At 37.8% G+C, this 27,149-nt stretch overlaps 1 protein-coding gene across 1 annotated transcript in view; it reads right to left on the bottom strand.

The window, feature by feature from the left end:
• Positions 1 to 27,149, bottom strand: part of LOC124237350 (bifunctional heparan sulfate N-deacetylase/N-sulfotransferase 3) — a 160,525-nt gene that overhangs the window by 27,308 nt on the left and 106,068 nt on the right. Inside the window, exons 7-8 of the mRNA XM_046656897.1 lie at positions 5,673 to 5,855; positions 3,169 to 3,265 (exon numbers count right to left, since the gene is read on the bottom strand). Coding sequence (XP_046512853.1) covers positions 3,169 to 3,265; positions 5,673 to 5,855 — 280 coding nt within the window. The remainder of the gene's footprint in view (positions 1 to 3,168; positions 3,266 to 5,672; positions 5,856 to 27,149) is intronic.

Here is a 27,149-nt window from a genome sequence, read left to right as displayed (position 1 = left end):
CATAATATAAAAATATTTCTGGTCTATGTATTCAGTACTTCTAAGATAGAAATATACCCTTGAGTTTCCACTTCTCTACCCTAATGTGATTTACATTAGTATAGAATCTACTGGAGCAGGACCTGTTCACTGTATTCCAGGTCAATAGACAGCAATGGTAATCAGACATGGCCTTATAATATTTCTCTCACTTGGAGAAATTACTGTTCTAATTTTGCTTAGTAAAAATGTTGCCACTTGTAGCAAATTTTGAATTTTCTTATCTCTCTGATAAGCTTTATTTAGTATTGTACTCAAATCTACCATATCAATACAACAGAAAAATTGTTAAAATAACTCTGCCAACAGCAATACTGTCTAAAACAATGAATTGAAAGAGGCGGTGTTCCAAGATTACATCTGAGCTAAAGCAATGAACATTTTATCTACAGTCGTAGATAATTATAGGGAATGAAACAGTAATCTACAATATACAAAGTAAAAATGTTCTTTGCAAGTTTGACTTAAAAACAGTTGTTCTCAAACTTTAGCATGCGGCAGATTCACCTGGAGGGCTTGGTAAAACAGAGAGCTGGGCCCTATCCCAGAGTTTCCCATTCAGCACATTCTGAGAACCACTGACTGAAAAGAAATGTGGGAGGAAATCTAAAACTTATTGGGGACAAAAAGTTCCATTGCTTGAAATCCCTAGTAGAGTAAAGCTTTCTAGAACATAGTCTTTAGAGTCTGGTAAATTCTAGGATCAGGAGTTTTACTTTTTCACTTACCAGCTGTGTGAACTTGAACGAAACATATCTAACCTGAGTCTTAATTTTCTTCTCAGTATAGTGGGAAAGAAAATACTTAGCTATCAGGGTTTTATGAGGGTAAAGTGAGATAACCTATGTGAAAGTACTTAAATAGTTCCATTTCTGAATATTCGTAAGATATTTTTTAAAATAACAACTTTATTGAGATAAAACTCAGTAATGCATTTTTTAAAAAATGAAAAGAATAAACTTTTTGTGAGGATTATAAGTATGGCAATTATAATGTGAAAGAAGAAAACATTAATTCCTTTCTTAGATCAACTTAAAACATTCTTTTCTGAACATTATTTTTAAGAATTGTATTAAATCATGTTTAATAGCATGACCAGCGTTAATAATACAAACAGGAAAAACAGATATGATCCGATTGTTTGCATTGTCAGTAAAAGACATAATGTAATCTATCAGCGTCAAAAAATCACTAATTTGTAGTTTCTGAATTCTATTTTTACCTACACATGTTCTTGGATCTGAATAAACTGTCCTGTGTGTGTGTGTGTGTGTGTGTTTGAATATATATAATGTGTGTGTGTGTGTATCAACTACATAATCCTAGACACACACATTCAAATAATCATCCACAAAACTTCAGTTTTTATATTTTTGTCAGTTGCAATGGTAAAAATATGTGAATATCTAGATGACTATATATCTACGCAAGATTATTCAGGAAAAGACTTTTGACAAAACTGAAGTTAAAAATGAAGATTTAATTTTTATGGAACTGATATGTCCATTTAAAAAATCAATTTCACAAAACATCGATATTCACAACAACATGGAAGACTCTCAAAAGCATTATGCTTAGTGAAAAGAAGTCAAACACAAAAGATTACACAATTTATGCTTCCATTTATGTGAAATTCTAAAAAAGGCAAAACTATAGGCAGAAAGTGGTTGCCTGTGGCTCAGGATGGGGGTGGGGGAACTGACTGCAAAGGGACATGGAGAAGCTTTTTAGGGACACAGAAGTGTTCTGTATCTTGAATATCGTGGTGGCTTCACAACTGTGTACAATTTCCCCAAGTCATCAAACCGTGTATTTAAAATGGGAGAATTTTACCGCATGTAAATTATACCTTTGTAAAACTGGGAAAAAATTCAATTTCTCTAAAAAGGAGATAAAAAAATTCCCTTCCAAAGGTAAATATCATATACGAATTGAACACAAACATTTTAAACCCAGCTGAGTCTGAGATGACAAGGAATTATTCTGCCGTCTAAGTATGATTTTAAAATGTCTGCATATCTAGCACAACAGCAGAGGAAGCATACCCTGCAGGGCTTTCTGAAGCAAACTGGATCCGCCAGGCTTCCCAGAGAAGATGTGATCAGTAACGACACAGCTGTGTGACGGCAGTGGGAGTTTGCTGAAGAGGCTTCAGGTTATATGTTTTTCTAGTTGCCTCTTCACTTTAAATAGATAAGGACCAGTGAAATAAATAAGGACAAGAGAAGTATTTGTCACATTTATTACTGTTTTCAGATTGATATTTGCAAAATGGGACTAAGAGAAAATGAATAAGCTAAACTTTCTGTGTACATTACATAGGTTCTCCCCGGTTATTTCCAGAGAATGGAGGAGAGGGCAAGTACACCCATAGGAAGGGTTATGGTGGAAATGGCTGTTTTCTGTGAAGCCAGAATCCAAGAGCCCCAAATAATTTATCATGCAGGATACAGCATGAATGTCTGGCCTTTTAAAGCTTCATTTTAATACTGATTCTTACAGAAACAAGAAGTTTGTGGGAAAAATTGCACACTGATTTAAGAAAAGATGCAAAAGATGTCTCGTGGGTATAAATAAATACCTTCCTTAGCCCAGTTTTGTTTATGTCTAGGAATTCTGCTTTTAAACATCCTTTAGACTTTTAGAAAATAGACATCTCTGCAAGAAATAGTTTAGAAATAAACCATATCAGGAAGACGGCAGGAAAAGGCTATTTTTCTGAAAGGGATTTATTATAAAGAGTTATAGGAACTTACATGTGTCCATCGTGACATTTAATGAAATCCTGTCAGTTACTCACTAAACACACGATTAGTTTCGATTTTAGAAATGTTAATAATAACAATCCTTCAATTAAGATCTTTAGAAAAAACTCACATCTGCAACCAAATTGACTGCTGGATATTCAAACCGTGTGACATCTATTTTCATCCTTTTCACTTTAAAAAACTCACTGACAAGCGTTTCAGTACATTATCAAGCTAAACAAAGATTATGTCAGAGAACAAAATGTGTTATTTATTCGTCAGTATTTATAGGAAGTTTGAGAACTCATTGTGACGAGAACTCATTGTCTAACCATCAATATTTTTACACTGTTTGGTTAACCATAACATAAAACGTTCTCACCTGTTTTCTGGGGTCCTATTACCAAGAATTTTGGTAAGCGATCACAGGTTTTTTCTTTAGACCAAATGTCTCTGTGGCGTTTGTCATCACAAGGATTCTAAACGGGAGAAGAATATACAGATGTATTTTTTTCAGTGTCCATCGTGTGCAAGAGTTTTCAACTTCTGCCCTTAAAAAGACATCCCAGGAAACAAGGCTATGTGGCTCCTTCTTTTAAACGAGAGCCTGAAAGTGGCATCCTGGAAGCTTTCAAATAACTCCTTTCCATTCTGCAGCTGAGTGTCTGCTGAGGAGGTGGGGGGAGGGGAGTTTCTACGACTGGTAAATGGCTTCAGGTAAACTGAAGGTTTAATATTTTTTCTGTTATTGGCGGTTGTATGTCTTAATTGTGTGTGTGTGTTTTAAAATAGTGAGCTTTTCGGGCAGAGACCATGCTTCCTGGAACCTGAAAGAAGATACACTCTCAGTATCTAATAACTGAAATATAAGGTGTCAAATTTTTATTCTAAGTAACTTTGAGCTTCCTGCTGTCTTCAAAGGGATGTGGATCTGGCCAGAATACTGCTGTTTAAAGAGACTGCAGATTCCTTTCAGCTGCCTTCGAAGGTCGGTAAATGCATATCTAAAACTATAACTTTACAGATTATGATGCTAAAAAGCACTAAATTTTAGTAAAAGGGAAAATGAGGGTGAATTACTACCTTAGGGATCTGCCTCTGGTGTATAGCACTTAAAGCAAACCCACCGTGCAAGATTATCTAGAACATCCTTGAGTTTACCTGCAAAGCACACCTGAAGGGAAGGATTAACCGCACTGTTAATAATGCTATTCCAGGAACAGGCAAACAGGACAGTAATCTCTTTCCATTCAATTAATAATGTAGAAATATATAGCTAAATAAACCTTCTGGTTATTTACAATAAGCAACAGATGTTACGACTAAAGTGAGAGTATTTTTGGTTGATGTTCTGGGAAAAAAGTGGTTTCAAATCTGTCACCTGAAATAATAATGATTTCAGTTTAAAAATAAGGTGTTAAGGGGCTGGCCCTGTGGCCGAGTGGTTAAGTTCGCGCGCTCCGCTGCAGGCGGCCCAGTGTTTCGTTGGTTCGAATCCTGGGCACAGACATGGCACTGCTCATCAAACCACGCTGAGGCAGCATCCCACATGCTACAACTAGAAGGACCCACAACGAAGAATATACAACTATGTACTGGGGGGCTTTGGGGAGAAAAAGGAAAAAATAAAATCTTTAAAAAAAAAAAAGGTGTTAAATTAGCAGGAAAATAACATGTCTTTCCAGTGGCTAACATTTTGGTGATATTTTATGGTGGTGAAGATAAAAAAGACGTGTGTTATAGTGACTGCAAAAATAATATGCAGTGATGATTCCACAACTGCCAACGTTAACCTACTGAAAGGTGCAGTTGTGTCTCTTCTTGGGGTTATCTGTTTGTGCTCAGGAGGTAACTCGCTCAAGTTCAAAGCTGAATGAATTGAATATAGAGTTCAGAGCTTACTGCAACTTCAATCTGTGAAATTTACGCGGTTTCACTTCTGAAGATTGTCATTATTGTACCATCAGCTCTGTCGGTAACTCTCCAGTAGCATTTAGAACAGTGATTAAGAGGACAGCCTGTGGAGCCACATGGCCTGGAACTGATTCCCACTCTGCCACACTAGCTGTGTGACCTTGCTTAAGTGTCTCAGCCTTTCTGTGCCTCAGTTCCTTCATCTGTAAAATGCAGATAACTGTACCTACCACATAGGGTAGTTGTGAGGATTAAATGAGTTAACATATGTAAAGAACCCAGACTGACACATAATAAGCACTATGTAGTTATTTGCTAAGAGTATTGCTTTCCCTAGATCATGGAGTGGGCAATTTAAATTCAAAGTATGTTTCTACACTTCTAGAACACATGAGAGTTCATGCTCTGAAATCTGGGTTACGCCTAGAACAGTTTGAATATGCCACTAAACACTTCCCCCATGTTCAAAGTGATTCCTAACTAATCCTTTGAAAGCCACCCATACTCTGCAGCTGCAGGGGCACCCTGTGGTTCAGAGGGCAGGTGTCAGTGCTGAACTCTGCTCACTCATCCCTCTAACGTCATTTAGTCGTTAGAGATTTAAGGATGTGCTCAAGGCTGACCGGCACTGCCTGCCTACCACACACCCTCTCACCCTTCTTCCACTCTTTCAGCAGACTGCAATCTGCAGATCGATCCCCCACTCTCGATTGAAAACATTACATCGACTGAACGCCTCATTGAGCTTTCAGAATCCCGTAATTTCCAGTGGGCACAAAAACTGAGAATTTGGCCCACTATGGAGCAATAATATATGACTACAATTGAGGAAGAAGTATTTTCTCGAATCTACTAACATTTCTAAAATGTATTTTTTTTTCCCCAGATGCCTTCACTTATCAGATTTGGATTCTCTCTAAGAACTCCAAGATATGTTTGTGGAATTAATTATACCAATTGAACTAATCTTACCTGCCAGAGAGGGTCTTTTTGATCAGGAAAGAGCTCAAAATACTTGTGAGCCAGCTGCACAGGAGGCAGAGTCTGAAGTCGCAAGTTGGTCCAGCTCTGCACGAAGTTGGCCAGATTAACAAACGTATATAATCCCAATCGGTCATTCCCATAGTTGGACAAATGGGTCATGAAAATGCTGATCTGAAAGAGGCAAATGCACTTCAGTGTAAATGCAAGGTATTTTAACCCTAGGGGGCAGTGTAATCATGGCAATGTTATTTTTCCTTTCTTTTCTTTATTTTTTGAGGAAGATTAGCCCTGAGCTAACATCTGCTACCAATCCTCCTCTTTTTGCTGAGGAAGACTGGCCCTGGGCTAACATCTGTGCCCATTTTCCTCCACTTTATATGTGGGACTCCTGCCACAGCATGACTTGATAAGTGGCATGTAGGTCCGCACCTGGGATCCAAACTGGTGAACCCTGGGTCACCAAAGCGGAACGTGCAAACTTAACCACTGTGCCACCAGGCCAGCCCCCAGTGCTAGTTTTTTCTTAAGCACAGTGTTTCAACTCATGATGTGGTTTTGAATTTTGGACATATCCCAAATACTTTCATTATATTAATGCATACTGGAGGATGTATTATTAGCAGGACCTGATGAGCACTTTTTTCTTATCTTTGAATCTGTTTCATAACAACAAATGAGTCCAACTGCCATACACTCATATTGGTGCAATTAGATTGATGGTAGATAACATATCCTAGAAGTTAAGGGGTATAAATAATCAGTGAACTGTCATTATTAGCATTAACTGAATAGCCTATGATATGTCTTTATTAGCAGCCATAATGACAAAAGGCTAGTGACTGAATTTTTACTAAAATAACTATTAACTATTTTCCATCAATAACACTCTGAAACCCTTTCCCGTATTCATTGGGTCTATTATTCCCAATATCAGATACCTCCTTTACGAAAAGTTTTCAATGCATGGCTAGAAAAAAATCGACTCTTCCTATGGAAGGAGCTGACCTAGATTAATCCATATATTGAAAAAGAAAATCATAGCAAACAGGGGGAACATTTTGTAATAAAATAAATTTGAATTCTGTAGATTTGATTAAATTGGTCTGGAATGTAGAATGGGCATTTTCAAAGCCACTGCTTTAAGTGAATGCAAATAGTTTTTCTTGGTTAGTGTTGACAAATGGAAATAATTCTGGATGAGATTTTCAATGGCAAAAAAAACCATTGTGGCATTTATGCTTCTGTAAAAAAGATCATAAAAATAATTCATGTGATAATAGTACTTTCCTAAAATATATAATGTCATGTGAACGAGTAGTAATAATGGTTATTATAATCATCATAATAATGAATATAATAGGTTAATTCATTAAGAGACTGAAAGAAATAGTCAAGAAAATTTACTGAGGTAAAGTGGCTGAGATGAGAGAAAGCTTATATTAAGTTTTGATATAATGAATCAGAAAACAATGTAATTACTTACAACTATGAATAAGAGGAGACAGTGTTATCCTATAGTCTACAGAACAAATTCTGCAGCTTTTACATGAAAAGCTTCGACTATGATCGAGAATATTTAACTGTGTTTCTATTCGCTCTGCCTGAACATATATTAAATCTTAGAACTTTCACAAACAGAAGAATACTTGGGTGAATTTACATAGCTACCAGCAGACTGATGTAGTCATGGAATTGATAAGTAAGACTTTTACTATTTTGGGAATTTCTGAAAAATGAGACTTTTATAATTTAACCTTCTGGTTATTTTTTATAGTAGCTTCAATTATGTGACTCCCCACCCACCCTGCCTTTTTCTTCTCTAAAATTTATCAAAACAGAATGCAATTAAGAGACTTAGGAAAATCATGCTTAAATTTGGAAGTTCTTTTCTAATGCCTGTTAGAGGCAGGCTTTCGTCATTTTTGATGCCACATTTTTCAATGTTGTCCAATAGCAAGAGCAAAATGACACTTCAAGTTGCCTTGCTATTAAAAGAATAGGAAAAATTTTAATACAATATAAAAAATACATGTATTAACCTAGTTCACCACTGGTTCAAATTTCTTGCTTTGCTTTTATGAAAGATTTATCAAAAAATCTAGATGTCTATATTTCACTTGAATAATATCTGCATTGGACAGAAAATGGAAAACTTAGAGATACTATGTGACTTTGTGATACTAATACATTTGACCTCCCCTTGAATTTACTTTTCAGCCTCTGAAAACATTTTATGCTGTGACATTCAAAGCAGAGTGCCACTTTTTTACTTGTATGAGTACAGAAAGTAAAAAATGTTACTCTCTCTGGTCAAGATAGAGGCAACCCAAAGTGAGTTATGAGTCAATGACATTGCTTTTGCTGAAACTGAAACTGATTGGCAAGAATTAAGGTAACACTCATAAGATGTGGAAATTAATCCTGTAAAAGAAAAACTATTTAGCCTCCAACCATGCAATCTTTTTCAGATTTTCAATTCTATTTTTGTATATCAACATTAACATAATGTGAAGTGCACCATAACCAAACGGCTGTTTCAAAGTGATGCTTTTGTAATGCATGTCACCTCATGACACTTTTAGACTTTGGACTCAAGCCTGGGATTGGTTTTGTGCTCCTAAAGAAATACAAAGCCATGAAAGGAGTATAATTGGTCAGGACATAAAACACTTCAATTTCTTTTTAAACACTTTTTTTGTGTGTGTGTGTGTCACAATATTCTGTCTACACATGGAATATTGTATATCTTTTGCTGAACATGAATATCTCCAAGTTTTCTTTGTTAGTTTTTTAGCTAGGAAAGTATGCACAACAAGCAACAGGACTGGTGAGAACAGATCTACGATGACAATGTTTTGGTCAAAAAGTAGCTTGCTTTCCAGGTAGTATTTCTTCCTTACTCCTGTTCTGACGTATGACAACTATAGCATCACTTTACTTCTTGGCAATTTTCCACCTGATGACAATTTCTGCATGGAATAGAAAGAAATTCTTCTAATCCATGAGCACAGAATAGCTTTCCATTTATTTGTGTCTTCTTCAGTTTCTTTCATTAATGTCTTGTAGTTTTCAATATACACGTCTTTCACCTCCTTGGTTAAATTTATTCCTAAGTATTTTATTCTAATCGATGCAATTGTAATGGGATTGTTTTCCTAATTTCTCTTTCTGGTAGTTCATTATTAGTGTGCAGAAAGGCAACAGATTTTCGTGTATTGATTTTGTATCCTGCAACTTGACTGAATTCATGTATTAGTCCTAACAGTTTTTTGATGGAGTCTTTAGGGTTTTCTATGTATAATATCATGTCATCTGCAAATAGTGACAGTTTTACTTCTTCCTTTCCAATTTGAATGCCTTCTATTTCTTTTTCTTGCCTATTTGCTGTGGCTAGGACTTCCAATACTATATTGAATAAAAGTGGTGAGAGTGGGCATCCTTATCTTGTTCTTGATCTTAGAGGAAAAGCGTTCAGCTTTTCACCATTGAGTATGATGTTAGCTGAGGGCTTGTCATATATGGCCTTGATTATGTTGAGGTACATTCCCCCTATACCTGCTTTGTTAAGAGCTTTTATCATAAATAGATATTGAATTTTGTCAGCTGCTTTTTCTGCATCTACTGAGATGATCATATCATTTTTATCCTTCATTTTGTTAATGTGGTGTATCATATTGACTGATGTGTGGATGTTGAACCATCCTTGTATCCCTAGAATAAATCCCACTTGATCATGGTGTGTGATCTTTTTAACGTATTGTTCAATTCAGTTTGCTGATGTTTTGTTGAGGATTTTTGCATCTACGTTCATCAGAGATATTGGCTTGTCACCTTCTTTTTCTGTGGTATCCTTGTCTGGTTTTGGTATCAGAGTAATGCTGGCCTTGTAAAATGAGTTTGGAAGGTTCCCTCCTCTTCTATTTTTTGGAAGAGTTTGAGAAGGATTGGTGTTAATGCTTCTTTGAATGTTTGGTAGAATTTACCAGGGAAGCCATCTGGTCCTGGACTTTTATTTTACTTGTTTGATTTGATCTCTTTTCATTTTGCATGATTCTCAGTACTTGGGAAACATTATTTGAACATTGGATCAGCTCTATTTAACTTTAAAACGATAATGAGTTACAGGTGAAAGAGAAACAAACGCGAATGAGGAGTAATAAGGGAAGTAGAAAAATGGTCTGTTTTTCGTCAGACTGTGGAAAGGGGAATATTAGTTTTAATAGCTTCAGATGACTTACTTGTGAGGATTCAATGAGATTATACATGTGAAGAGCTCAATATAGTGTCTAACAACATGGTAAGCATCCAAGAAATGCGTGTTACCTGAAAAAGATGCAAGGGTAATTTCACTGGGTAAAATATGATATTTAGACATATCTTTAAATTTTTGTCCTCTAGGTTAAACTGTTATAATTATTAGGTCTGTTCTGAAGAAGGCATGTCAATATACTTTGGAATTCATTTTGGTTCCTGTCTCATGTGTAGAAAAGTAAGTCAGTGATTCAGAGAACACTTCATTTTTTTAAAAAATCTGGGTGGACTTTGATTTTTCTGCTGTAGCTGGTTATTGCATACTCTCCATGCTATGTTGTATGACATCAATATTACATTGGATATAATAATTTATTTTCTCTACTTTTAATCTCAGAGTCTAGTTGCCTCTATCTGCTCTTTATGTAAAGGTAATAAATATAATTCACTTTATGGCATGTTTCTTCAACAAGTCATCACACAAACTCTAAAAATAATATTTGCATTCTTAGAAATCATTGTGTAACTCATACGTTAAACATTTCAGATTCATGGGATATAATTGCTAAAGTAACCTTATTTTTTTTCTGCACTGTCCTTTTAAAATTTATTCAGTGTGGGTGGTTTTCCTCTTATCCCTGGATGGTGGCCAGGGCAGGCAGTGTGGCTCCCTAGGTCTTTAGATGACAGAAAGCTTTCATGTAGCTTTAAGTTGCTAACACAGTTTTGATTTAGTAGTTTAAATCTCCTGGTTCAGAAAATAATCAAAATTCCGAACTCGTTGCAATATTAAATCTCCTCTCTCCTAGCTGCAACCGGGTGTGGGAGAGAATCTGTAAGAGGGGCTGGGAAGAGAGGCTCATCGGTCCTTCTCCAGTGGGTGATTTTATTCTTTGTCTCACTCGCTGAGGTTTCTGATCCCTTAGTATTTGGGACATGGAGATGAAGGGGGAAAGGGATGCAGGGCATTATTACTTGACTGATATTGTCCTAAGATGGCATATGTTTAAAGCCATCTGAGATCTTTGGAGGCACTCCTTCTGGGCCCCATCAATGCAGTTTCCTTTACGAGGAGAGCGCATCTGCCAGTCCTGTGTCAGGAGCCCTTTCGAGCAGGGTCTCTTTTAAAAGGATTCCAGGATCACATTCCTACTAAGAATCCCACATCTGGGACCTGGGATTGAGGTGTCTTTGACCTGACTTTGGAAAAGAGGGCACTGACTTCCCAGATGTGGCCCCTTCCTCTTCTGCACAGACTGTGTTAACCAAACTTTCACACTCACCAGTCCAGAGGCAGACGCCAGCCTAATGTGTCCCTCTTCTGCAGGGGACACACACCAAGCTCTCTGAGGGTTCCAGTGCCCTCACGCCAGAGTGGAGACGAGCACAGGGCTGTTATTCACCCCTCTGCTCTCCCATGGGTAGAGGCTGGTGGGGATCATGCTCGACACACAGCGTAACTCTTTCCAAACGTCTTCCTTACAAATTCTCCTTCATTTCTAGAAATGTGACCATTTTCTCCTGGATGTGGTGAGACAGCTGAAATTTCTACATGGTGGGCTCACTCACAGCTAGCTCACTTTGGGACCTAATATCTTCCATATTTTTGTGCCATTACAACTGTTTTATGCTAAAAATTGCTTTCATTAATTGTATCACCTTTTCCAGTGGGAGGAAAAAGATGTCACTTTCATTTCTAAGGCTTCAATTCCCTGAGCACTGTTTTTCTACCTGGCTTGTGTCTTAGTCATCATTTAAGACCCTCAAGGGAAGGCTCATTTGCAGAATAATTTGGCAAAGGGCCCTGAACACTTTGAATTTAGGATCTGATAGGCTTCAAAGGAAAGCTGGAAGGATAAATCAATTGCTCTCAATTAGGGACAGGTTTCAAAGGTACAGTGATGAGGTCAACGTAATTTAAAGCAATTTAGCTTAGGGCAGTTTGTCTTTTTTATAACGATTTATGTCTCTCACTTAATTTTTCTGGCTATACAGTCAGAACTGCAAGTTCAGCCCTTTTATTACAAGCTAATGATTGATGATCAATTAGCATTTCTGTTAGGTGCCAGAAGAAGTAATTCTATCGGTTTAAGGCATTGCCGTTACTTTAGCTGCTGAACCAATATTTATGTGCCACCGGAGTGTCCCCAACTCTCAGGCCACCAATTTTTGATTAATTTTGCATTGTGTACCTTGGGTGTGCTGCTCTGACATTGTCTCTACATTGCTCTGAGAGACCCTGCTGCAGTGAGAGACCAGACGACAGCTGTTCTCGCTCTATTAGACTTACAAAGTGACAGGATAATGAATACAGTTACAGCTTATGATCGATTTAAAAATGATTAATTAAGAGAAATCCTTATTTAAGCAGCAACGAAGCACAAAGGTTATGTTCAATTCTGCAATGAAAACGTGTTTTTTTCTAGCAGAAACGTTTTGCTTCTTGGTTTTAAAGCAGTGCCTCCCCAGCATAGTGAAGATATAGAGAGGGAATGAAATTAACCCTCCCTACAGGTGTTTAATTTAACTGAAAAAACCTGACAGAACTTAGAGACATCCTTCAAGTAAATGGACCCACATGAACATCTGATTTTGGCTCATATGTGAATGAATTAAATTTAGGTAATTACCAAGATCAGCTTCATCATCAGGAGGTTTCAATTAATTATATTTGCTCATAAAGCTGAATTCACCCTGGTGGCGGGGCGTGGTGTGTGTGTGGGGGAGGGGTGGGGGTGTCAACATATCAAATAAGTATATTTATTTTGTGAATTTTAAAAAAGCCAGGTTTCAAAAAACTAGTGACTAATTGTTGTCAAGTTTCTAAATATTCAAAAACATTTAAAATTCCCTCTTTATTTAAAGACAGCCCCTCTAACAAAGTGATTTGTAAAATGTTGAAAGATTTTGGGTGTATCCATTTTGTACAGAAATTTACGTGGGTGCTCTTTACGTAGAGAGTAAATAGTCAAAGGACAAGAACAAACAATCCTGAAGAAGAAACAGTCACTAGATAATAACAAAGGCACTCAGGGATCTGTGCCTTCAATGAGAGGAAAAATAACAGGGCTTGACTGGGTCTACACAAGCTGCTTCTTACTGTTTTGATGGAAAAAAGACATTTTAAGAAATAAAAGCTGGCACAAGATAACATAAGTGAAGTAGTTGTTTCAGGGCTTTGAAGGGACAAGGAGAAGACTGACCCAGACAGGAGGGTCAGCTGAGGTTCCGTATAAGACGTAATTAAAGGCGGGACACCTAGCAGGGCATTTCTGTGGTGATGGGGAAAGACCAGACATATAAAAGACGCCGAGTCTTTATGAGTCAGCACAGCTAGAGGCCACCTACTGCAAAAGCTGCTGGCAGCTGGCAGGGCTATTTCAGCTGGAGAGAGAGCAATACCAAGACAGAGGATCCTAACTCTAGGGGGAAAAAGTGACAAGGTCACAGAAGATTGTAACTAAACCAGAGATCTATTTAAAAAAAATTTATAGTAGGAGCCCCGCATCTAGCCTATAATTTGTTATTCTTGCTTTAAGTTATAAGTCCTTTAAAATAACTTATTTATAGATAAACCAATCTATAAGTAATACTGTTATATAAGGAGGAATTACACTTCCTAAAAGTGAATTATCTTAGGAACTAGGAAAACCAGCTGCTAGAAAGAACCAGAGTTTATAAATGTTTCCTTTCTAAAACTGTCAACCCTTTCACACATTAGCAGCAACCCAAAACTGCACATAACAGGTACAAGGAGACTTCACGCGGTTATGAAATCTGAAGTGTAGATTCGCTCTTCTACCAAAGGCCAACAGTTTCCTAGTGACTTAAGGGAAAATTCTACAAATATTTGCTTGGATATTATTATCATTATTATCATTATTATTGTTACACTCAGGCAAACCTTAGATACATTAGAAGTTTGAAAGAACTGCAAGGGTTTTCATAAACGTTTTCACTAAACACCAATGTCTAGGGAATAGTGCCTGCCGAATAAGAAAATTCACCTTATTAGGGAGGGCAGATAGGTAACTGGGCAGGGGGAGGAGGGCAGGATCCTGCTGTCCCTTCCAGCTGGGAAGGCAATTTTCTATAGTTTTCTAAATATCTCTTTCATTTGAAGCTTTACTTAGAATTCTTGACTGACACTCACTGTGTTACTTTGGGTGAGTCAATAAGCCTCCAGGTGTTCAGGTGCCTCATCTGTAAAGACGCAATGATAATTATATTCCCCAAACGCTTAGGCTGCAACACGGGATTTATTGGAAATTCTCTTGCTTAAAGCACACAAGCCTATGGGCCTCTGCTTCATGCTATGTTGTCACGTAGTGCAATACTATTCAGTACCAGGCTTTCCACAAATTTCTGTTCTTGGAAGTCTATCTTCCTTTATAAAAGTTTGTCCCCCACTACCAACTTCTAATAAGTTCTCTCTCCAATCCTATAGCTACCACTCGGACTTTAGACCTAACCCTTTACAACTTACATTGGATAGGTAATATTGCATCATATAAAATTCTAAAAGTGCAAGAAGGTATACAGTAAAAAATATTCTCACTCCTGTCCTTCAGCCACCCAGTTCTTTTACCAAGAAGCCACCAGTACCACTTGTGTGTGTGTGTTCTTCCAGAAATACTCTATGTATACAAAAGCAAATATGTATATGTATTCCTCCTCTTCCTTTCTATTTTGAAACACAAATGGAAGCAAACTCTACCTACAATTTTATGACTTGATTTTTTTTAACTTAAATTTTGGAAATTGTTCAATATGAGTACATCTTGAACTCCTCATTCTTATTGTACAGATGTATTATAATTCTGTTATATGGATGTGCTATAATTTATCCGAGTTTCTGTGTTTTTATGCTATTATGAATAATCTTGTGTATGCAGCAGTTCACTGGTTTGCAAGTATATCTGAGGATAAATTCTTGGAAGTGGGATCACTGAGGAAAATGATACATGCATTGTAATATTGATAGATATTGCCAAGTTGCCTTTCCTAGAGAATGTACCAATTTACACTCCTACTAGCAATGTGTAAGAGTTAGGCCTTGTTACTTTTTGCCTGAACTACTCTAATAATTCCCAAAATATCTCCTCACTTTTGTTTCTCCCAACTCTATTATATCCCAAATGCTAACACCAGAAAAAAATCCTTCCAAAGGAAAACTCCTTTGTTTAAAAAAATATCAATAACTCCTCATTTTCCACTAAATTAAACTCCTTAACCTGACACTTAGAATCCTTGACAAAACAGGCCATTTCCCTTCTTGAGTTTATCTTCTACCACATACACTCTCCAAGGAGTCCACTGAACTACTCCGCATTCTCAAATGCTCCTGCTGTAGGCCTGATAGCCGTTTCCTCTGAACAGAACGCTGCTCTCCCTATGTGCCTTTCAGGCCAAACTGAATCCACCTTTCAAGCATCATCTCAAATGTTATCTATTTAAAGGTCAAAATAGATTAGCCTTTAGACTTATGATCTGTATTCTGCTAATAGTCAGTGTACACTCAGAATAAATAAACACTTCTATTGTAATCATTGACTTCTGGTTTAGATGTAATTCAAGCCTTTTTGGTTACGTAGTTGCCTAATTCACAAATGAAAGGAAGGAAGAGGTCAGAAGCAGGATGGGTGCAAGGTTTCTTGTAGAGGGAGGTGACGAGGAACACGTATATATTGAATGCCCAATATGTGGCAGGTACGATCTATTTGTAATCTCATCACTTATTAAGGAGAATCTTTATGGAGGTGGATATTATGATCCCCATTTACAGCCAGACAAGCCAAACTCAATAAACAGCTGAGTCAGGATCTAAACCCAGCTCTCTCTGTAGGCAAAGCTTGGACTCTCTCACAGTGCACTACACTGACCTGTCTGACAGAGAACAGCAGCAAGAAATGGCTAATATGCTGGAGAAAGAAAAACCTACAAAGAGCTGATATAAGAATGTTAGCATCACTGATGAGAGCCATCGAATGTAGAGGCAAGTGCCCTACACTCGGGGGATGACGGCGTACAAAGAGCTAAGCAAATCACGTACAGAATAGTCTGGTTTAGAGGCAGGGAAAGGTTTGCTACGCCCAGTAAGACTTCTAGGTTTTTAATGACATGTGAATGGGTAAATTCTATCTGGAAAATAAACTCATTTGTAATGTCTGTCATTCTGCAAATAGATGATAAAATAGGTAGGGGGGGTGTGTGTGTGTGTGTGTGCGTGTGTGTTGGTATGCTCTCCAGTATTTGTCTTTCTTTCTGAGTGTCTGTTTCTATGTCCTGAGGCCCATCTGCATAAATAAAGATCTGCCTTGTTTACAAATGGATGGATGCCACTATAAACTGGGAGGCAGGGCCTGCTGAGCTCCAGAGAACTGTTAAGCACATAGAAAACAGAGGCAACGATAACATTAATAACATTATTATTAAAAAGAAATTGAATAGGGGCTGGCCCCGTGGCCGAGTGGTTAAGTTCGCGCGCTCCGCTGCAGGCGGCCCAGTGTTTCGTTGGTTCGAATCCTGGGCGCGGACATGACACTGCTCATCAAACCACGCTGAGGCAGCATCCCACATGCCACAACTAGAAGAACCCACAACGAATAATATACAACTATGTACCAGGGGGCTTTGGGGAGAAAAAGGAAATAATAAAATCTTTAAAAAAAAAAAAAAAAGAAATTGAATACAATTAAGAAAATATCTCAAGAATTAATCGTTCTTTGGAGTTAGAAAGTGAAGTTAAAAGCCACTTTAGTATAATAAACAGGTCAATCAACGTACACAGGTAGAGAGTGAGAGAAAGCTTAGGCTTGTTGACTCTAACTTCAGATTAAACATGATAAACACCTGTACTTATGTAGGAATTAGTCTCTTAATTTTCCCTGCCTTCCGGTTTACCAAATCCATTACGTTTAAGCTCTAAATGTTATGCAAGAACCACTTAATAAGAAAGGACAGTTTCTCAGAGGGCTTTTTGTATCTATGGATACATACATATACAAATATTACATATGTTATAAAATTATTATATATAATAAATACATAAAATATAAAATTATTTACCATTTTGACTTAATCTTGTACTTATTGGCTTTAATTTACAGGCATTTATCATTTAAAATCTTATGCCAATTTGGGTACAGTTGATTTCTTTTCCTGTTAAGGCAAACTATATTTGGTAATCTTGGTTTACAAAATAATTACAATGAATAGAGATTATTAAAAATATTTTAGTTTGTATATATATACAACATGATGTAAAATGATTTCTATAATATTAAATAAATGATGGTAAAACATCTCAAATGTTTCTTTGAAAGTCAATAGGCATTTATAAATATACTTTAGCATATATATATATATATATATAATATTTCAATTATATTTTAATGTTGTCTGGAGCTGTAATTAAACATATATTTCCCATTACATGTTTCTTTAGCATTGCTACTTCTTAAGAAATAGAAGAAACCAATAGGCTATTTTGTACAGAAACTTGGTGATTCATATTTACTGTCTTTGAAATGACGTAGAAAAGTCTTACTCATTTGCGCATTTCATTTGCCAATTGTGTAAGAATGCATGCGCGACCCACACACACACACACACACACACACACACACACACAAAGTAACTGATCAAGAACAAGGCACTTCAGGGGCCGGCCCAGTGGCTTAGCAGTTAAGTTTGTGCGCTCCGCTTCAGCGGCCGGGGGTTTGCTGGTTCAGATCCCTGGGGTGGACCTACACACTGCTTATCAAGCCATGCTGCGGCAGGTGTCCCACATATAAAACAGAGGAAGATGGGAATGGATGTTAGCTCAGGGCCAATCTTCCTCAGCAAAAAGAGGAGGATTGGTGACAGATGTTAGCTTTAGGGCTAATCTTCCTCAAAAAACCCCCTGAAAGAACAAGGCACTTTATGGGATATTTAAAGGTCTAGAAATGTTTTTCAGCTTTCATGCTCAGAGGGCACAAGTGAGAATGCAAACCACAAACACAGACACACATGATTAGAGCAGGTAAGCAGAATTGATTTCTTTGCTAAGTAGAATAAAACACATTTCTACTAATCAATTACGCACATTTGACACTGTGTATTATTAAACAATATTAAGAGTGTATTATTCATGGTTCTCCAGAGAATTAGAGCCAACAGGATGTGTGTGTGTGTATGTATACAGAGAGAGAGAGAGAGAGAGAGAGGGAAGGCTGGTAGGTTGAAGACCCAGGGAAGCGTTGCAGTTTAAGTCCAAAGACAGCCTGGGCAGAATTTCCACTTCTTCCAGGCAGGTCAGTCTTTTTCTATCCAGGCCTTTAAATGATTGGATGAGGCCCACCCGCATTATGAAGGGTAATCTGCCTTACTCAAAGTACACTGCTTTAAATGTTATCTCAGATAAAAAATATCTTGACAGAAACATCTAGAATAATGTTGGACCACATATCTGGATACCAAGGCCTAACCATGGAATTTTTATAATTAACATCACAGAGAAGATGACTACTTTTTTAATTCTTTTTTTTTTTTTTTTGAGGAAGATTAGCTCTGAGCTAACATCTGCTGCCAATGCTCTTCTTTTTGCTGAGGAAGACTGGCCCTGAGCTAACATGCTTGCCCATCTTCCTCTACTTTATATGTGGGACACCTACCACAGCATGGCTTGACAAGCAGTGCCATGTCCGCCCCCAGGATCTGAACTGGCGAACCCTGGGCTGCCAAAGCAGAACGTGCGAACTTAACCACTGCACCACTGGGTTGGCCCCAGATGACTACTTTTTTTAAAAAAAAGATTTCATTTTGTTTTTCAGTACCATGTTTAACAAAACAATTCATTAAACTATTTTGTGTCACGTGCATTCTCCTTACATCTAGTTTTTTGAGACAGTTTTGCCAGGAAAGGAGAGAGAGAGAGATGCGAGACTCTGCAAAACTAAAAGTAGGACAGAGGTTTTACGAGAAAGGGGGTACCTGAGCCCCACCTTTGAGTACGCAGGGTAAGTGGCATGAGCCCCATTTGAGTGAATGCCTCCGTGGTACATCTACGCAGGCTGGCGCCTAAGCTTCTGGGTTTCCAAACTCAGCTCAGATTCCCTCATCCCAGCCTGACAAACATAAAAGCCACACATCTTATGGCCTTCACATAATCCTGCAGGCTTCACCAGTAAACAATTAAGAGGATGTGAAAATGTTATTATTTTAGTTTCAGTTTCATCTGAGACCCAAAGACAACAGCTGTTAAATCCTAAATTCCAGCATGAGATTCTGGATCATTTGTCTTACAAGGGAAGTGGTCAAAAACCTTTGGCCATTCACCCACTTGAGGATTGTTGTGTACTAAAGAATTTGACTGGTCTTTCTCCCTGGTTCCTGGGAGGGAAATTCTAAATCCTTTGAATTTCCCAAGTGACAGGAGTTCTTTGTTATTCATGGTGGGTCCTAATAGTTTCTATTTATGAGGTGACTCAGGGTAGGGATAGGCTAAATCAGAAAGACCAACCATGGAATTAGAGGGTTGATATCAGCTGAACTCCTCTGAAGGAAGAGAAAGGAGGGAAGGGCTGGAGATTGAGTTCACTCATGTGGCCAATGATTTAATCAATCGCGCCAACTTAATGAAATCCCAGTAAAACCTCTGGACCCCAAAGCTCAGTGGAGCTTCTTGGTGAACACATTAATGTGCTAGGAAGGTGCTGTGCCCTGATTCCACCAGGAGTGGGGATAGAAGCTCGGCATTCTCTCTCAGACCCTGCCCTATGTGTATCCTTTGTAATAAAACTGTAATCATAACCAAAATGCTTTCCTGAGTTCTGTGGGTCATTCTACCAAATTATTGAGCCTGAGGGGATAGGGAACACCTGAATTTGTAGCCAGTTGGTCAGAAGTATGGGTGGCCTGGGGATCCCTCAGCCACTTGTGGCTGGCATCTGAAGTAAAAGCAGTTTTGTTGGGAACTGTGCCCTCCAACCTGTGGAGTCTGGTGCTAATGCCAGGTGGTTAGCATCAGAATTGAGCTCAAATGAACAGAATTACAGCTCTGTTGAGATGGAAACAGAATAGGATATAAAAGAGATAAATATTGAAGTGGTTGAGGGGGTTTGGAAATTGGAAATTTTCTTTAGTGAGAGTTACCAGTGTACGCTGACTACCTTCCTTCTGACTCCCATGGAGGAAGGTGGTGCTATTTCTTCATCTCAAGACCAGTGAGTAGAGCATCAAGATCACACTGACAGATTGATATATATTTTTCAGCATTATTTAGGCAATTGCAGATGAAAGCTCCAGTGAATGGGGTTGCGGATCCCTGCCAAGCCCACGCAGTCAACCTCCTAAGCCCCCAAAGCCAGAAAACAATTCATGGAAGAACTAGTGAAAACATAACTTTCTTTGGTCCCTACCTCTCCTCCTCCTCTACCCTTCACCTTAACCCTAGAGGGGTCACAAACCACTGTCAACCAGAGGTGTAGGGCAGGAAATAGACTCAAAGCCTACCATCCCCCCTTTCCCAATGAGGGTTACTTATGACAGTAGACTGGAGCTATAGGATGGCAGTGGGCATTAGGGAAGTTTTAATCTTGAATGAAGTTCAGTACTTTAATTATTATAGGACTAGATACATTACTTACTGAATTGAGACATTTCTTTACTAAAGTGACTTTTTATCTGAGAATAACCCCCAAAGGTTCTGAGGCTTATTCAAGATTTTTTTCTGGGGACAGAGAAAGACCTAGAACTACAGATTGGCTTACAGAGATAGGAGTGGGAGAAAGAATAAAGTTGTTCCTTGTTGCATCCAATTAGTCTGCTCATTTAAACCAAGGTTCCAAACATATAGACCACTGTGATAGGTCCAAGACTAGCGGGTCTTACTTCATTTTCCAGTAACCAAGTAACTTTGGTTTTTCTATAATTTTTCTGTAATTCTAATTATGAGTGGACCCCCACCTTCCCTCCTCCACCCCTAACAAACTCTCCTCATTGGACAGATGACTGAGATTACACTTCCAGTCAGTATGGCAGAATGAAGGCTTGGAGTAAGATTTAACTCAATAAAAAGAAAATGTAATTTTTGCAAGTTCAAATTTGTAGACTGCTATTCATACCTGATTCACAGGAATAAACTTTTTCTTATATAATGCTAATTGTGTTAAAAATATAATTAGATATTCGTCAGGGCACGATCTTCATGGTCTTTCACATTTCTGTAAGTCTTAAAAGTGAAGGCACCGAATGCCTTTTTTTCTGGTCTATCTTTTCAAGGAATATTTGTGAGGTAAACAGCCTTGGAAGACAGCAATGGTGTCTCCCTTCAGAGCAAAGGGAAGGTTTTTGTCTACTGTCCACAAAAATAAAGATAGTGTCTATTTCTGGGGCAAAAGTCAGGCAGGCTCACTGCTACTATATGAGATTTGGGTTCCCTAAGCCTGGGGTTCCTCTCATATAATCTATTCCACTGTGTGTGGATGTCATCTGGCCCTTTTTCTTCTCTTGTGAGATTTTGAGCTTGGAGAACCAGCATAAATGCTCATTGATATTCTGGCTACTGCTATTGCTGCGAATAATAAACTCCTTTGTCTTTAACCTAGCAATCTCATACCTTCTACCAGCATCCATAAATTGTAGCAGGCTAATTTGTTAGCTTGCAATTAGGGGAAAATCATAATTCTTGATAATAATAAAATCACCTCACATCCATTAGGATGGCTACTATCAACCCCCAGAAAATAACAAGTGTTTGTGAGGTTATGGAAAAACTGGAACCCTTTGTGAACAGTTGGCAGTAATGGAAAATGGTATAACTGCTATGAAAAACAGTATGGTGAGTCTCCAAAAAATTGAAAATAGAGCTTTTACCATATGATCCAACAATTCCACCTCTGGATATATACTCAAAAGAATTGAAAGCAAGGTTTCAAAGAGATATTTGTATACCCACATTCACAGCATCATTATTCACAATAGCCAAAAGGTGGAAGCGACTCAAGTATCCATTGATGGATCAATAGATAAACAAATGTGGTATGGACTATTATTCAGCCTTAAAAAGGAAAGCAATTTTTAAACATAATAGAACATCAATCAACCTTGAAGACATTATGCTAAGTAAAATAAGCCAGTCATGAAAAGACAAATACTGTATGATTCCACTTATATGAAGTACCTAGAGTAGTCAAATTCATAGAGATGAGAAGTAAAATGATGGTTGCCAAGGGGTGGGGGGAGAGGTGGAGAGAGCTGTTTAATAGAGTTCCAGTTTTGCAAGATGAAGAGAATTCTGCAGATCAGTTGCACAACAATATGAATGTACTTAGCCCCACTGAGCTGTACCCTTAAAAATGGTTAAAATGGTATATTTTATGTGATGTATATTTTACCACAATAAAAAAAACATATTAAAATAACCCATCTAGATTCTGATTCCAGCCTGGTTATATAAATAAGTCACATGTATAATACAATTCTTAAAGGAATTTATGCCTTTTACATGTAATTTAGACCCACAGAACATGCTTTAAGAAATTAACATACATAGAGCATGTGCAGTGGCTGCTGCATCATCCATCTTTAACTTCATTTCTCGTTAGTCTCCAATACTAGATTTCTACTTCAGTAAAGCCCCTGCTGGCTTTTCTGAACACCCAAGGACTATTCTTTCTGCAGATAGTTGCCTTTTCCATTTCTCACTTAATTGAATCATGCATATCGAAAGGAACTCATTCAAATCCTCCATTCTTCATTAAGACTCCAAAAATCATATGAATGCTTCCCTTTCAGAAACCTCAGCAGCATTGGATTGTATTCTTGATATACTTTATAATTTTGATCTAGGATTATTCATACTCTGAATATTTATCTGATCTGAAACCCAGAATTTAACTGATACCTCAAGAGGTAACCCCATTTATTTTCTTGTCCTATGAAAATACATCTGGCTTTGATGGTCCGTAAGAGTTGTGGTGAAAAATCCTTTAGGGTGAGGATGTTTCTCTGTAATCTTAAACTAAGTTGGAAAATAGGCTGACATAAACTGAGCATACTGAGATTGAAATAAGAGGATGTTTTAAATGTTCTTCAAATGGAAAATGATAAAAGCAGTGAACCTAATGATTTCATCACGGATAACAAAAAACTTAGTAGAAGGATGCTTTTGCCTTTGATTTGATGATTAATTTTTCACAAATAACTCATGTTACACAGCACAGGGGATCCTCAGCAATGTGCATGCCATTTTGATGAGAAAGAGGCAAATGGCAAAATCCTTCCTAATCTGTCTCTATTCTGGGAATCCAATCCTATTTCACAGGATTCCTCCACATCTGTATACTTCCAAGCACCTTCACATACATAACCTTCACAAACTTGATAGTCACCATAATGCTGTTAGAATGACATTTACCCCATTTTTTTCAATAGTTAAGAAATACGATATTTGAATTATTTAAAGCAAGTGCTTGTGACTCTCACTCCAGGACTTTTTTTATTTCCCTCTGGTTCCTAAGTCAGGTGGATCTCCTGACTGGCCCTGTCACACAGCCTGCTCATTACCATCTGAATGGCTTTCCTCTTCTCTTACCTGAGTCCCCCTCACTTCTCCACAATTCAGGGACTTCACTGTCTATTGAATTTTTTCATTTTTCGTGTTCAACTTAAATCCAACTTCTCCTTGAAGACCTCCTTTACTAATGAAGCTTACAGTGATTTTTTTCCCTTTCCAGGCTGTAAATTGGTAGTGTGTAATTCAATCCCAAATTACATACTATTTGGATTATTCTTCATGTCTTCAGATGTTTATTTCATATTTTATAAAGTAAAATGTAAATTCTTTAAGGGAAGGGGTCATGGCTTACAAAGCTTTCTAGTTCTATCTTGTGTGTGTCTCATATCAGAGACTTACTAAATATTTAAGTTAACCTTTCTCAAGGTTTCTGAGAGAATTCCACCCTAGAGAAAATGATTTGAATGCCCATTTTCTTAATTTTCACAAGAAAGGTACATAACTAGTGCCAGTCTAAATGTAATGAGAAAAGTGAGCTCATCACATGCAGTGGATTCATTAGGACATTAGGGCTTAATTATCCCAGGTTGAGAAAGATGGTTTGATGAGCTGACCATCATCACACCAAAATGAAAGGTTAAATAATAAATGACTGTTGCCATGATCATTATCTTATCATAATAACATACAACTATTTGTACATAATGCTATTAATGCTTCATACAAGGAATTATCCAAAGTAATTTAAGAAACACTTAAAAGAATTTTTAGGAGGTGACATCAGCATCATGGTAGAGTGAGCTGTTCCCTTAGTCTCTCCCCTCTAAGTTATAACTAAACAGACATTCATTAACTAACAGAGAATTCCTTACACAGCACAACAAGACACCTGAGATATCTACACAGTGATGCATCTAAAGGCAGGTGGACTGGATCCCTGGAAAGCAGTGGTACTCGGTGAGTGGACTCCTCCCCCTCCCTGGTGACAGTGATCCAGGTCATGGGTCCTCACACAGTGGCTACTACAACTGTAAGAGGAGACCAGGGCGAGTGGCCTGTGTGTGAAGGCTTTCAGAGTGGTGGCCCAGCCTGCGAGAGTGCCCACCAGGCTGGGGGAGCCCTGTCCATGGGAACACTCTCTGTTAAGTGGTGGCAGCTCAGCCCCTATGAGGGAGTCCTGCCAACCAAAAGCAGCAGTTCATCTGAGCTGCCCATGAATGCAGAGCCAGCCCATGCATGAAGGTGCCTCTCCCCTCCTGCCTAGCACAGCAGCTTGGCAAGTTTGCTGCTGAATGCAGTGGTCCTGCATGCATGAAAGCAACCCACCAGCGGAGCACAGAGGCCTTGCCTGTGTATGTGTGCATGACGCACCAAATATCTGTGGCCAGGTCACACAGATTTAGAGCAGCCCTACTGGCACAACTTCCAGCAGGCAAGGTGAGATCAGAAAACACAGCTCCTGCTCCCTCCACCCCCCAGTGGTGGCAGGTGGAAACTGAGACCTAATACTACCACAAATGCACTGGCAAAGGATCAACCCATCAAACACCACGAAGAACTACATTAACACTTCAGAAGAGAAGGAAAATGACAGGTTTCCAGAAACCAATCCTGAAGTCACAGAAATTTACAATCTAAATGACAGAGAATTCAAAATAGTTGTAATAAGGAAACTCAATGAGTTACAAGAAAACTCAGAAAGACAGTACAGTGGCCACAGGAATAAAATTAATGAGCAGAAGGAATACTTCACCAAAGAGATTGAAGCTCTAAAAAAAAAAAAAATCACTAAACAAAAATTCTGGATATGAAGAACACAATTAATGGGATAAAAAATAATCTAGAAACCATAAAAAACAGAGCTGATGTTATGGAGGACAGAATTAGTGATTTAGAAGATAGAAATACAGAAATGTTTCAGGTGGAGGAGGAGAGAGAACTAAGATTTTAAAAAAGTGAAGAAATTTTTTGAGAAATACTTGACTCAATTAGAAAAAGCAACATAAGGATTATAGGTATTCCAGAGGGAGAAGATCAGGAGAAAAGAGCAGAGAGCTTGTTCAAAGAAATAATAGCTGAGAACTTCCCAAACCTGGGGAAAAAACTGGACTTAAAAGTACATGAAGCCAATAGAACTCCTAATTACATCAATGCAAAAAAAGAGCTTCTCCAAGGCAAATAATATTAAAATTGGCAAAAGTCAATGACAAAGAAAAAATATTAAGAGCAGTAAGGCAGAAGAAAATAACCTACAAAGGAACCCCTATCAGGCTTTCAGCGGATTTCTCAGTAGAAACCTTACAGGCTAGGAGAGAATGGAATGATATATTCAAAATACTGAAGGAAAAAAACTTCCAGCCAAGAATACTCTATCCAGTGAAACTGTCATTCAGATACAACTGAGAAATAGAAACTTTCTCAGATAAACAAAAGCTGAGGGAGTTCACCATCACTAGGCCTACCTTACAAGAAACATTGAAAGGAGCCCTTCTGCCTGAAACTAAAAAGCAAAGGCTTACAAAACCACGAGCAGGGAGATAAATAGACAGAATCAGAAAATTTCAGCTTGGTATCAGAATAAGTTAGTAAACAATTAATCATAACATAAAAGATAAAAGGAAAGAACGCATGAAAAATAACCTAAATATTTCAATTTAGTCACAGTCTCATAACACAAAAGAGAATAATTTGTGACAACGATAACTCAGAAGGGGAAGAGGAAAGGGATAGAACCTGCTTAGGCTAATGGAGATAAGAGGCTATTATAAAATGGACTATCTCATCTATGAGATCTTTTATACAAACCACATGGTAACCACTAAACAAAAAATCAGAGCAGAGCCTCAAATCATAAATAAAGAGAAAACTGAGAAAACCATCACAGAAAACCACCAAACTGAAATGGCAGTCAGAAATGCAAGGGAAAAGAAACAATGGAAATATAGAACAACCAGAAACAAGAGATAAAATGGCAGTATAAGCCTTCATATATATTAATAATCACTCTAAATGTAAATGGATTGAATTCTCCAATCAAAAGACAAAGAGTGGCTGGATGGATTAAAAGATAAGACCCAACAATATGCTAGCTCCAGGAAATACATCTCAGCTCCAAAGACAAACATAGGCTCAGCATGAAGGCATGAAAGACAATACTCCAAGCAAATGGCAAGCAAAAGAAAGCAGGTCTTGCCATACTTATATCAGACACAGCAGACTTCAAGACAAAAACGACAATCAGCAACAAAGAGGGGCAGTATATAATGACAAAAGGGAGATTCCAACAAGAGGACATAACACTTGTGAATATATATACACTTAACACAGGAACACCAAAGTACATAAAGCAACTATTAACAGACCTAAGAGAAGAAACTGACAGCAACACAATAATAGCAGGGGACCTCAACACCATTATTTCATCAATGGATAGATCATTCAGACAAAAAGTCAACAAGGAAACAATGGCTTTAAATGAAATAATAAATGAGATGGACTTAATAGATATATATGGAACATTCCATACAAAAACAGCAGAATACACATTCTTCTCAAGTGCACATGGAACATTCTCAAAGATAGACCATATGTTGGGAAGGAAGGCAAGACTCAATAAATTTAAGAAGACTGAAATCATATCAAGCATCTTTTATAATCACAATGCTATGAAACTAGAAATCAACTACAAGAAAAAGGCTGGGAAAGTCATAAAT

The sequence above is a fragment of the Equus quagga genome, chromosome 3, assembly GCF_021613505.1.
Source record: "Equus quagga isolate Etosha38 chromosome 3, UCLA_HA_Equagga_1.0, whole genome shotgun sequence".
NCBI classification, from domain to species: Eukaryota; Metazoa; Chordata; class Mammalia; order Perissodactyla; family Equidae; genus Equus; species Equus quagga.
Note: the sequence above shows the minus strand (reverse complement) of the source record. Positions and strands in the feature narration are given on the sequence as shown.